Source organism: Crassostrea angulata, chromosome 8, assembly GCF_025612915.1.
Source record: "Crassostrea angulata isolate pt1a10 chromosome 8, ASM2561291v2, whole genome shotgun sequence".
Taxonomy (NCBI): Eukaryota; Metazoa; Mollusca; class Bivalvia; order Ostreida; family Ostreidae; genus Magallana; species Magallana angulata.
In genome coordinates this window covers 15,477,001-15,491,317 of record NC_069118.1, presented here as the reverse complement: position 1 = coordinate 15,491,317, position 14,317 = coordinate 15,477,001, and the positions used below count along the sequence as shown (strand labels likewise).

Below are 14,317 nucleotides of genomic sequence, written 5' to 3'. Positions count from 1 at the left end.
TCAAAACAAGACGCGGGCAATAAGAGTTTATAAAATATAATGACATTTTTATGCCGAAAATCTAAAGTTACCATATATACTTAGGCAAATTCCACAAAAGTGGTTTTCATTTGACACATTGTTCTCGCTTTCAATTGATCGCCCCTATCCAGTGAGTATATTGCTATTTGCAGACATCATAACTTACAGTAACTCGGAAACATATTTTCGGCATGGTACATGTATATCCCATAGAACATCAAAACAGACCAAGAGAAACTTTAAAACCAACATTGAATCACGCACACATTTCACAAGAACCTACAGACACAACATTGAAGTGAAGCAATCTAACTGGCCCCATGGTAAACTACCCACAGAAACCTCCGCTTAATCCGGTCCACCAATATTTAAATAATTAGAAATCTGGAAGAAAACCCGTAATTTAAAAGGAATGACAGAGTCCTTTCATAAACGTGGTCTTTGGAGTTTAGTGTTTGCTGTCGTGCTTACTCAGTCTATTTAAATCACCACTTGTCAAAAGTCATTTGTTCCCTCTACAAGACATCTTATCAGCCCTCTCCATTATGCCCTTTCCGAGGTATGTAATTGCAATCTTTATAATTAATTACAGAGGGAGTAGCTATTTGTTAAATAATTCTGAGTTGTACTGACATACATTTAGTGGGTTAGCGGGGTTAGCTTTGAAAAAGAAGCATTCTGCTGATTCGTATGTTAAGAAAATATGGTCAAGTAATAAATGTGCGATCAAGGTGCATAAACCATAAAATTTCCACTCTTTAGATGTAATTTGTTTGTATTGTGGTATTATGAAAAACAAAAAAAATCGGTAACATGTTTTAATATTTTTGGCTGTGTGGAAAATTGACAGATTATAACCATGTCTCTAGATGTCACACAATTTGGGTAGTTTTAACATTTTCTTTTCTAAATTCATAGCAAAAAATTATGATTAAATCTGCATTGTTTTAGTTCAAAGAAAGGGTAACATCTACATGAATAAACTTTAGACAAAACCATTTTGATATCTTTTTCATATCAATTAAGATACAAACCTTTGCAAACTCCAAAACAGGAACTCCTATTCTATTTATCACATTTCAATAATAACTTTAAACCCATAACCTGCAACTTTACGAATTTTACACACCTCTTCCTGTCTGCTTCCAGGAGTTGGGGTCGAGGGAACTTGTAAAAACCCGTTATTTTCGGGCGGAAGAGGGGTTGCTCCCCTTGACATGGGGGTAGGTGTTGGTGGTGGTTTGATTATTCTAGGACCGGGAGTACCAGCGGCACCCCTCTTAATTTGTGGCAGATCTAGTTTGGTTCCCATTAAACTGGTTCCACTGACGCCGGTTTCTCGTGGATTCCAGAGCTCATCTTGAAAGCTGTCCAGATCAGGAGGCTCAAGTTGTACCAAAGGATACTCATCTTTTATTTCATCTTTCATTTCCTCTTTTTTCTCTTCCTCTTTTGGTTTGTTAAGTTGTTGCTGTAAATTTCAAATTAAAGCGCTTTCAAAATGAAACTTAAAATATATCAGTACTCAAAATATTTTCAGGTGTCAACCACATATGAGTGCGGCTTCGACATTAAACAACGGTTTATTTGCAAATTGTTCAATGGAATTATTAGTATATTCTACTTTTGTTACCAAATCAAATTAGAGTCACTTCTACTTTGAAATACTACAAAGTCGAGAATTTCAAATAATTCATTCAAAAACGGAGGTATTAATCATGAAACAGATATGTACTATAAAAGATCAGAGATTATCATAGTATCGCTGAAATATTTCGTAAAGAGTTGAATAGTAAGAAGTTTTGCAGGGATAATGCTTGACATAGTTCACATGTATCATTTTACTTGACAAGTTGATAAAGTTAGGTGATTAGGTAGAAGCAGATTTATGACACTATATGTCTATACAAGTCTAAAGTTCTTAATAATTTACCACAAACCCTTGTTATTGATTAAACCTGTATGTGAAAACAAACACATTTATATGAACAATTTACTGAAACAAAAAACAGTCGTCATAAACATTTACTCTTGTTTTGGGGATGTTTTAGAGCCATTTTAACCAATTGTAAATTATTTGTTTTACATGTGAATTGTGAAGTATGTTTAAACTTTTAACATGGATAAAAAAAAAATTACTCTTTTTAAGTCGATCATACCGAGAGCTGTGGGGCTACACCATAGGGATGCTGTTTCTTCAGTTCTTCCAATCGTCTTTGTTCTGCAATAAGCTCTGCACGCGTTGGTTTGTTTCCACGTTTGGGAAATTTTCTCTCCTTGAGCATTTGCTTTTTTGCCCTTTCCAAACGTCTTTCTTCTTCTACTTGCTTCTTTGCTAATTCTTCCTATTAACGAAAAGGGGTCTAACTTATAAGAAAAGTAGGGGAATTTTTATTTGATTCTCTTCTACCAAAATATCAATAACAACCCAGGTTTTAGAATTTTAAAGATGTCACAAGAACATTTATATTTGTTCTGATCTGATTAAGTTTGTTCTAAAGCCATCTCAAAATTCACTGTGCTCCCCATTATATCCTACTTACGGGAGTCAGAATCTGTTCCTCTGGCTTGGCGTGGGTGTGGTCGGACCTCGCCGGTGAGGGGTCCGTTTTCCTGGTGGGTTGTTTCTTCACCGTGTGTTTAGCGGCCCCCTTCATCAGACCTTTAACGTCCAGTTTGATGTTGTCCAGTCTGTACTTATTCCGGCGATCTGGGATGACTTCCTCTTCCTCAGAGGAGTCTGTCTTTGTTTCCACTTGTTGTTGTGCGTTTGCATCCTTTACGTCAGCTGTACAGAGGAGCAAAAACAATTCTGTCAGTGTTCCGTGGAAAAGATATCCTTTTGTCTTTAAATTACTGATTTCGTTTATAAAAAATATTTCATGATGGAAAAATCTTCACTTCAAACACTCAGATAAGTTAACAATTTAAAAAATCCTGTAAATTTCGCTATAAAGTTTTTATCTATCAAAGACAAAGACGAATGTAAAGCAGATGCAAGCAAGTACAGAGACATAAAACAGACACTATTTTGTTTGGTGTACAAAGTGCAGGGACAACCCTTTGTGAACTCAGATTTGATGGACATTGTGTGGTGACGAACGCTGACAGTTAGTGGACCGTTATAAGTACTCTTTCTACAAAGTATCCTTTACCGTGAATAAATATCGCTGATGGTATGATTTGGAGAGATAGAGAAGAAAAAAAAATAGAAATAGTCCTTTTTTTAAGAAATGCTCAGAACATAAACCATACAATACGATTGTTATGTTGGCATATTTCTGCTCTATACATTCAAGATATAATATTTCAAAACTTACTCATATTATTCATATATTCTAAAAAAGTTTGATAACCTTCATGTCAATATAATTATTTTGCATATAGACATAATTATCGTACATGTTGACATACATTTCCTGCATGTTGACCTAATTAATCTATCTTACATGTAAAGGGCAGATATATGCCACAACATATTTTATCTAAGAGGGATACAGTGAAACTGTAGATCTTTCACCAGATTTGTTAGTATCAAGAGAAATTACTGTAATGGGTACAGTTTAAACAAAGGAAGATCAAAAGAGGGTATATTTGTGATCTTTTACGTGTTGCATTTTCCTTTTCTCTCTGCTTGACAGCTTTAATTTTCCTGGGGGTTTCCTTTTTGGATTTTGTACCCTTTCTCGCACTAGACATTTGATCAGATTGCATTTCTGATATGACTTCATTATTTACGCTTTGCGCAGTTCCATCAACATTGTCTGGTGAATCTTGTGCATTAATGATATTGTTGAGCTCCAAGGGTGTCATTTCTGAAGTAATGATGCTTGCCAATTATTATTCTGAACATACGATATTGATTATAATGTAAATATAAAAAATCAATTAAAACGAAATATATACAAAAAAATCATGTATTATAAAATAACATCTAAGGCAGTTTAAATAATTGAAGCATTTTTTATGAATTACAACTTGCATGAATAACTCAAGAAAAAACACTCAAAATCTACAAGTTTTGATACATTTATATAACTTGCTTTTCATCCATCTGCATTATACTTCATACAGACTATTTGACAAAAGTCTAGCTCTACACTTGCTAAGATATAAAACTGTATAAAATTTTAATGAAAAATGTTTCTAAACTTCAATGAATCTAAAAATGTTTGGAAGGCCTCCACATGTATAAAAAAAGTCAAACAGATCTCAGTAAATACATTTAATACAAAAACACTGTATATTTTTGAGAGCCCAGATAGTGTAAACCTTAGAACTGTGCCAACAGAACAATTGCTACCTTCACCTCAACAAACTTGTGCTGATCTCCAAATAATGTTAAACACTTTTTGTGTTTGGTTTATATGAGTATGACCCGAAGAGCATAGATAGTAACATTATAGTGTGCAACTCGTACCGAGAAAGTTATTATGTTCAATCCAACTTTACTGAATGTAATAATTTGTTTAAAATCATTGATAAAATGAAACAGTCAGTTGCTTCATTTTGAATTATCTGAGTAATGTAAATGTACAGGTATTAAATATTTCATACCTAGATTAAGTTACATGTATTTTGTTAAAAAATTCACTGAATTAATTTGCTTAAAATCATTGAAAAATTGAAACAGTCATTAGCGTTATTTGAATAAACCGAGTACAATGTACATGTATATGCATTAAAAATAATTTAATAAAGTTGTGCTACAAGAGAAAATGATTTAACCTCCTTCCCCTTGCATAAGAGATTGTGTCCATCCAACATACAAACATATATATATATAGTACGTGTACACCCTAATTCTATGACATAGCCGAATACCTCCACAAGTACTAAGTTTTATTTTTACCTCTTGATGGAATATTTATTGTAGAATTGCTACAAGACCTGGGCATTTGGACATCTTCACTCCACTGAGAAGACCATTCTGAGGTCATGGTATCGGGGGTGGGGGAACTCTCAAAAACAAAGGACATACTCTTGGTATCAGGGGATATCGAAGTACGCTCTTGTAAAGTGAGAGAAGGGGAAGAAACAGGAGATTCTGGGGACAATTTCTCTTGTAATTTTTGTAATTTGGATCTCTGATCCGGGTAATCAAGGGACTCTAACTCTTTTGCTGGTGTAAGGGATGGGACAGGGGGATGTTTTATTACATAGTCTATTTCATCTGAGGGAAGATGTCCAATTGTGTCCTCTAATGTTAGAGAAAAAATAAGCAAAGTCATTGTTAATGCAAAAATTCTGGAGATAAATTGTATGAAATAATTGAATGTACAAATATAAACAAACAATATTTATTGAACAACTTGATTTCAATATTTTTCGTTTGATAAAAAATGATTGAAATTGAAAAAGATGATTTATAGAAATATGAAGAATATAATGCTTCAAACAGAAACAAAACTTTATAGATTTTATTATAAGTGATAGTGTTTAATTGTAAAAATAGAAATATCTCACCTTGTGGAACTTCTTTCAGAACAAAATTGTCATCCAATGGTTTTTGTGGCTGTACTTCAGGTTCCTTAATAAATTAATGCAGCACAAAAAAATTAATACTATTGATGATAAATTTGAGATACTACATACAGGGAAATATTTGCCCCCATGAATTTCACCTCTTTGGCCCTCGTTGTCAGCAGACAGATTTTAGGACTGGGCAAATTCCAATGTCTCAAATTATCTCTCCTTCAACACAACTGTGTCTGGGAAAATTCAAGATGGGGAGAAACTGTTTACAAGTGTAGAAGGGTGCAAATAACATGGGGAAAAATAACCCTGCATATAGTAGCTCTTAAATAATTTACAAACCAATAATTTCTCAAGTTCTTATATTTTACTTAATAATAAGTAATACTTACTTGTGATGTAAATCTGTCATCAAAATCATCCTACATTAGTGAAAAGCTACAATACCGCATGTAGAAAATACAAATACTGACCTCTACAAATTCTTCTGGCTCTGGGGTAGCTGGGTGGGAGGAGGGTGTGGGGATTGGGGAGGGTCCAGGGGAGGATCCAAACATAGGAAAGTCAAACTTTGGTAGGCCCTCTCCCTCGGACTCTTTATCAGAGGCATGTGGTGTGTCATCATCATCCACAATGTTCACTGCCTTCCTTCTTTTCCTTCTCTTACCATCTGATTAAGACAAGAATGTTATGTAAAACAGATATTTCAATATTTTGTGCAATCAATCTGTATTATATAAAAATAAATCTGTAATAAATGGAAGTAGTACATGCACATGCTGAAACACATTAAAACATGGAAAGAGATTGTCCTTCTTTGTTAAAAATGATTGTAACTACTAACTAATATGTAGTTGTACATGAACTCTTCATTAAATCATACAATGAATTACACTGGTGACTGATTCCATATGATATTTTATTTGTATACACTTAACGAGGCCGGGTCTAATTTGTTCTGCCCTAGATTTTTGGATGAAACTTTTTACATGAATTTCTACTGATATAATTATTATTTTAAGATTAAAAAATAAGACATTTACCACACCGTTTGTTTAGGGGGTCATCTCAAAGTGTGTTAATCTTCAACATAGGACCCTATGGGATTTTGCTTGAAATGTATCAATTTTGCATATTTTTTACATTTTTTCAAAACTTCTGCCCTAGGGATTTCTTTTTCTGTTCTACATATTAAAGTTATTGCTAAAAGGCATCAAATGGTCAAATAAAAAAAACCTTTTACCTCCTGGTTTGTTCCAGGGGTCTTATCAAAGTTGATTTTTATATGCCCAATTTCCCAGATTCGTCAGATAAAGGCTATTTTTTATTTGACAAAAGCGGAAAAGGTGATCTAAATTGTATTATTAAAACATTCAGACATATTTAAGTAATAAAAAAATATATAACATCACATATTAAGGGTCATTGATATAAAATACATGATTATTGTCTGAAATATATGAATTTAGCTGTATTTAGGCGGGTTAAGAAAACGTGACAGAAGGCTAGGCTTGCTGAACCCTCTTCACGTTTCGACCCGAGCCCAAATATAGCTTATACTTCGAGACATTTATGTTTATTCCACAATATAACATTATTTTTACGCATCAAACGAGATATTTTCAACAATTTTCGCTGAATATCTGCAGTTGAAACTATCACGCCATGGCGTCACACAAGCAAAAAGATGACGTCACAATACAACTGAAACGCTGCGCGAAAGCTTGCGTACTCGTTCTGTACTCGGCCTCGTTAATTATGTGAAGTCATGTGATTTGCAAATGCAAACTGTGATGTTACATAATTTTTTAAGCTTGTATTAGAAAGAAATGAGAATAAGGGCCTGTATACAATACAACAGAAGTATACCCCCAAAAAAATCACAGGAGTCTGAGCTAGAACTAATAAAAACAAACAAACAAATACATTCTCTACTATAATGAATTTAAGTACATATAGAGTGTGTTTGTCTTATTTTAGATCTATTAATGATAAAACTTCAGACTCCTATGACACAGTACTGTAACATGTTTGAAAAAATAGTGAACTTTTTAAGTTCACTATTTTTTCAAACATGTTACATGAAATCAATAAATTGTGAAATATATAGTTATTTCCGTTTAACAATATCATATATACTGATCAATTGCAAGAGAATGAGCTCCAATTTTAACAAGAGGCCCATGGGCCACATAGCTCACCTGAGGAACAATAGGTATGATCAAATCAGCTCAATGGAGTCATAATACAAACTATCTGGACAATATACAATAATTCATGTAAATCCTGTATAAATAAAATCCATTTTCCCCTGGATATTCTAATGTTTATAATCATTAGTCCCTTTTCTAACAGGATGATTTTATAGTCATATCATGTGTTGAGTATTGCAGTTCTCAAAAAGATCCCTAACAATAGTTTATATATGGGATATAAACGTACAGTAAACTCTCAACCTTCTCGTGAGGCCAAAGAATTGTCCTGAGGCCAAAGTCTTAACAATTATAAAGAATCATCTGGCTGATTAGTTTCTGAGAAGATTTTTAAAGATTTACCCTATAAATTCCTTTGTTAAACTTTGACCCCCCCCCCCCCATTGTGGCCCCACCCTACCCCTGGGGATCATTATTTTCACAACTTTGAATCTACACTACCTGAGGATGCTTTCACACAAGTTCCAGCTTTCCTGGCTGATTAGTTTCTAAGAAGAAGATTTTTAAAGATGACTCTGTTTATTCCTATGTAAAACATCGACCTCCCATCGTGGCCCAAACCTACCCCCAGGGGTCATGCTTTTCACAAATTTGAATCTACACTAACTTAGGATGCTTCCACACAAGTTTTAGCTTTCCTGGCTAATTAGTTTCTGAGAAGAAGATTTTTAAAGATTTACTGTATATAATCATATGTTTAACTTCAATCCCCCATTGTGGCCCCAACCTACCCCCAGGGGTCATGGTTTTCACAACTTTGAATCTTCACTACCTGAGGATGCTTCCACACAAGTTCCAGCTTTGCCTTCGAATTAGTTACTGAGAAGAAGATTTTTAAAGATTTACTGTATATATTCCTATGTTAAACTTCGATCCCCCATTGTGGCCCAACCCTACCCCCGGGGGTCATGATTTTTACAACTTTGAATTTACACTACCTGAGGATGCATCCACACAAGTGTCAGCTTTCCTGGCTGATTAGTTTCTGAGAAGAAGATTTTTAAAGATTAACTGTGTATATTCCTATGTAAAACGTCGATCTCCCATTGTGGCCCAAACCTAACCCCGGGGGTCATGATTTTCACAAATTTTAATCTTCATTACATAAGGATGCATCCACACAAGTGTCAGCTTTCCTGGCCAATTAGTTTCTGAGAAGAAGATTTTTAAAAATTTACTTTTTATATTCATATGTTAAACTTCGACCCTCCATTGTGGCCCCACCCTATCCCCAGGGGTCATGATTTTCACATCTTTGAATCTACACTACCTGAGGATGCTTCCACACAAGTTTCAGCTTTCCTGGCCGATTAGTTTCTGAGAAGAGGATTTCTAAAGATTTACTCTATATATTAATTTGTTAAACTTCGACCCCCCATTGTGGCCCCATTCTCAGGTGAGCTAAAAAGGTTAAGTTTACAATTCAATAAGTTGGTTTCTGGAAGAACAGATTTTGAAAATTTTCGTAATAAATATTGACAATTATTTTACTTTTTAAAGCGCTAAGCATAGCTCAGCCCTTTATTGTCGTTAGACTTCAACTTCCGGTGCATCGAATAACCGCCCCCTCTAAGCAAAAGTATACATCATTTAAACTGGTTAGGGAACCAGTTTCAGAGGTTTATGCACATAACTGCACGGGCTATTGTGAATCTAATTTACGGGTTATTGTGAAATTAATGTACGGGGCTTACATACATCATTGCAGGGACTGTCATGCAGTGATGAGGAAATATAGTGCGTATACAGAAGCTGAAATGCTATATACATATATCTGTTATATACATACAGAAGCTGGGTTAGCGCTTTTCAGTACTATCAGTACTTTGATTTAATCTTTAGCTTTTAAGATCTGTGTACAAACATATAGAATTGCTAGCAATTCTCTGTATCTTGCTTATAATTCGAAGCAAACACTCAAAAATGGTTAGTAAATAGAAATTGTTAACAATTAAACACAAGAAACATGCACTACATGTATAACAAATAAAGAACACAATTTATTTTTTCGAAATGAATCATATATATACATGTATATACCTACATATTTCCGTAAGCGATATCAAACTCTATTTAAACTGAATAAACTAGAGAAAATGCCGAGCATCTTAACAAAAACCTATTGCATTAATCTACCATTACGCAAAAAATAATGCCGAATTACCGATAGAATGAATTGTATTTCAGTACTCCTACATCAGATTTTGCTTAATTTGCGCAGGTAAACAGTTAACGTAACTGTTTGATTTACCGAAGTCTCTGTTTGATTTGATACGTAAAAATCACGAAATACAGACGACAGTTTCCAGGTTACAAAGCATAAATAATGAAAACGAAACGAAAATCAGAACAAGCTAACATCAACGTCATGTGTGAAAACTGTCAACGCATTGAAATATTTAGCCTCAATTTACTTCACAAAATCGGCACCAATATATTTTTCATCTTTCAAAAATTCCCCTTCATACGCGAACTGTTGCACAACAAGCAAATTCATCATAGTCAGATCGACCCTTTTTCGTATAATGTCATGGCTGCTTTAAACAAAGAACCTCGTTTTAGAAGTATGGAATACGAGTCTTGGTAAAATGGGTAAGCAAAACCGGGCCGTGGCAAAATAAAAGCCGGGGCAGATCGGCAATCGTCAATTCCAAATACGCATTATTTTGCAGTAATATTTACAGCAAATACAAATATACTGGTCCATCAAATATCCTGAAATTTTAATGAGATTGGCAGATTAATAACTGCTCATCTTATGTTTTGCCCAGGCCAAGTCTTGTCTACCCATTTTACCGGATGCCGAATCCAAGGCTATTAAACTGATTGAAACACGCCTTTCCTTTATTATTATTTTCGTAATAACTCAGATTTGAAACAGTATTAGACCTTAATTTTTGCAATTTATATTTTCCTTCCCATAAGGATAATTTATGCTAAACTACGTTGAATTGGAATCAGTAGTTCTTGAGGAGAAGATTTTTAAAAATGCACCCCCCTTTTTCTACAGTTTCAAGGTTTTCTCCGCTTTGAATACAGATCGGACTTTTATTTCTGCAATTTATATTCGCCCTCCCATAAGGATGCTTTGTGCCAAATTTGGTTGAAATTGGATAAGCGGTTTTAGAGAAGAAGTTCAAAATGTAAAAAGTTTACAGACGGACAGACAGACGGACAGACGGACGGACGGACGGACGGACGGACAGACGGACGACGGACAAAAAGTGATCAGAATAGCTCACTTGAGCTTTCAGCTCAGGTGAGCTAAAAACCATTATGCTCGATATTCAAATTTACAATAAATAAATCTGAAAAGTGCATGTTATTATAATAATGATAATAATAGAATGGTGCAGGTATAGAAGTGCAGCTATAAATGGAATAATGGGAGTGAGAGAAATTACACCAAGAAGATATGCTGATTTGAAGACAGGAGAAAGACAATAGGGTGATATATTACAAAAAAAAGATAATAAAGTGAAAGCTATAACATTATTTGGTGCCCAATTTGCTAGGTTTTGTGCCACAAGTCAATAGGAATGCAGCATGAAACACTGCATAGAGGAAATTACGTTTCTTACTCCTCAGTTGAGCAAGGTATGTCAACTTTCTTCGCAAATATCGATCAGTGGATGTTTTTGATTCTCGCCGATTCTCCAAAGCTACAAGGTGTGCATACATAAGACAAGAGATTTCAATCATGCAAGACATGCAATTTTTAATCTATCTCTGACTATGTGTACTTGGCTACTGCATATTTATATTTAATATATCATCAATCTGTGTAAATAACATGCTCATAACCAGCAAAAAATAAACTGGTACTAAGTGATATATATGATCAACTTCATTAAGTATTAAGTGGTTAAATACATTTTGACAGTAAACTTATTCATTGTATCAACGCAAGTTGAAACTTTCAATAAAATCATGTACATTGATTTTAAACGTAACTATTTACATTAAGAAATTTTAATTTCCTGTTCAATTGTACAAAAATTGTGGAACTACCTAGAAATAAGCCAAAGAAAAATAACTCCTGAAAGTTTTCTGAAAATTTGCAATTTGCATTTTGATTTGTTAAATATATCATAGAAATACAATGTACCTGGCAGTTAACTGAAATGTTTTTTAAATCAGTTTAGTCTTAAAAAAATGATATTACTGCAAGAAAAATAAACATGTATACAATATGCTAAGATGATGTTTCATATGTTTGACTGTTTTTCTGTCTAAAATGATTCCATAAAAATTAATAGAGGCATTACATAACTTAAGATGTTTGAGAAAACATTTCTGCAATCATTACCACCAAATATTGTATGCATTCCAAACATTTCAGACATATTCTGAAGGAAGTAAAGATACACAATGAATATGAAACTACATTGTAAAATATTGGATTTCTTTGACTTTGATTGAAAATAAAATGTACCGGTGAATGTATTTTCTTACAAGAAACAGGCATATGTAGGAAAACATGCACATATATGATATTTTACCTCTCTTGTTGATTTCATCCAGTGTGAGATTCATTCGTTGTCGCAGTTCAAACTTGTCTATTTCTGAGTCCAACGTCAGGTCAATCATAGAGCGGCTCCAGGGGCTATCAAGGGGGGACTGGTAGATTTCAGTTGGTGCCAAAGAAAGGGAAGAATCTGTCTCACTCTCCTGTAATATAACAAGCCAAATCATCAGGGACTCAGTCTCAGTTACATTTTCTTTTAATACCAGCAAATATAATGTGAAATTTGGGATTGCTCATTTTTAATTGATATTGTGTGTCCCCCCCCCCCCCCCCACATTTATGATAAATGTCCTCCATTTATCATAAAACACAATTCATTATCCACCATGATACTATCAGTATATCCTTTTGAACCTGTGGAGAAGTGACAATTAACAAAGATTGACACCAACATGTTTGATGATTTCATTTTCAAAAATGTTACAAAAATGTTGGTATATACCTCATCTTTATCAGAATTTTCTTCAAGGTCAATTTTTCCCTCCAAAAAGTCCTTAGAAAAGTCAATGAAATCAAAGGGAACCTGCAACATAAAAGATAAGTAACTAACAACATGCTTCATCTCTAGAGACATAGGTTTTCCATCCACACAATAAGGCAGAACAAAACACCTTTTAAAATTGCAAAACTCAACATATATATTATAACATTTAGAAAGGTATACCAGGTAGTTTTCTAGGGTGACAGGCTCAGGGAGATATACTCCTCCTTCATAGATAACTGAGGGGTCCTCAATAATGGCCGACTCTGTAATGCACAAAAAATAGCCCAATGCTGAGACATTTAAAAATTAAGCTTTGATTCTGGTTTCTGAACAAAACATCTATCAATCATGTGTTCATTTATGTTTAAAATTGTATCAATTCAATAAAGCTTTGAAGGTATATTACGGTGTACAAGAATTAAGAGTCATAAAATCTCGACACAAATCGCAGACTAGTATGTTGAGTTCTGACACCTTATGATTAGATTAAATGCGCTAAAGTTTAATTTATAAAATGAATTTTTAAAAGTTTCAAAAAATTGAACACCTAAGAAATTCAATCATTAAAGTATTTGTTTACAAAATAAAAACAACTTTGTATCTTAGATTATATGGCTAAATAAGGTTAATTACTCGTGTAAATCAAAACAGATCTTATCTCAAATAACAGAGCTTACTTTTACAACTGTTACAATGTTTATTTCATGAAATTAAATTTACAATAAAAAACAAAATTGACTTACCGGTATATATGCAAGTACATGTAGAAACATTCATGTTTCATATAAATTTTTTAACAAAATCCTAAATACATGGTACACACCTTTATCAACTTCTTCCTCTTCCTCTGTGACTGTCAGGTGTGGACACACTGAAAATTCAAAATGAAAACTCAAAATTATAAAGAAAAGTTCAAAGACACAAAATATTCCAAACTTTTGATTCAGAACACTTCAATATATTATACTGTATACAGGGAAATATTGAACAATTTTTGCCCTTTCGCCTTCATTGTCAGCAGGCAAATTTAAGTCTGGGCGAATTCGAATGTCTCCAATTATCTCTCTTGAAACACAACAGTTACTTTGTCTGGACGAATTCAAGACAGGGAGAAACCATTCGCAAGTGAAGACAGGCAAAATATTTTAATAACCCAGTAAACAGTAGTTGACTTACAGACACCAATGGAATCTAGAATGCATCTACCTTTGGTATGGTCAATGAAAAAGATGTGGTTCTTGAAGCCAATGATCAGGTCCCCTGTGTTGTTAAGGAAGCAGGCTGCAGACAGTGACCTGTCCTGGAGGTCACTGCTGCTGTCTTCCCCCTCATCTTCCACCGTCTTTCTTCCTTGCTCATCCACCTTGATCTTCTTCCTTCCTGGCTCCTCTTGTAAAATATTCTCATCTATTTCCAACTTGTCCATAAAGATTTCAGTGACCAGGTGCTTGTTTTCATCCCAGATTCTTATTACTCCATTTAAACTGAAAGTTAATGCATGGTCAATGTCTATTCATAAATGATTGAACTTGGAACTACATATTTAAGATTCATGAAATATAATGAAAATGACCAATCTCTTATCATTATCATAGT

The 14,317-nt window shown here is 34.0% G+C and overlaps 1 protein-coding gene across 17 annotated transcripts in view; it reads right to left on the bottom strand.

Moving 5' to 3' along the window:
• LOC128158574 (uncharacterized) overlaps window positions 1–14,317 on the bottom strand; it is a 35,521-nt gene that overhangs the window by 12,946 nt on the left and 8,258 nt on the right. For 11 of the 17 annotated variants that reach the window (XM_052821453.1, XM_052821454.1, XM_052821459.1 and 8 more), the window contains exons 18-30: window positions 13,928–14,205; window positions 13,545–13,592; window positions 12,902–12,984; window positions 12,680–12,760; window positions 12,212–12,380; window positions 11,282–11,371; window positions 5,970–6,166; window positions 5,488–5,551; window positions 4,874–5,221; window positions 3,630–3,836; window positions 2,565–2,809; window positions 2,181–2,366; window positions 1,151–1,492 (exon numbers count right to left, since the gene is read on the bottom strand). In XM_052821453.1, the coding sequence (XP_052677413.1) occupies window positions 1,151–1,492; window positions 2,181–2,366; window positions 2,565–2,809; window positions 3,630–3,836; window positions 4,874–5,221; window positions 5,488–5,551; window positions 5,970–6,166; window positions 11,282–11,371; window positions 12,212–12,380; window positions 12,680–12,760; window positions 12,902–12,984; window positions 13,545–13,592; window positions 13,928–14,205 (2,338 nt within the window). The remainder of the gene's footprint in view (window positions 1–1,150; window positions 1,493–2,180; window positions 2,367–2,564; window positions 2,810–3,629; window positions 3,837–4,873; window positions 5,222–5,487; window positions 5,552–5,969; window positions 6,167–11,281; window positions 11,372–12,211; window positions 12,381–12,679; window positions 12,761–12,901; window positions 12,985–13,544; window positions 13,593–13,927; window positions 14,206–14,317) is intronic. The other 6 variants (XM_052821455.1, XM_052821465.1, XM_052821469.1 and 3 more) reach the window with 6 other exon arrangements.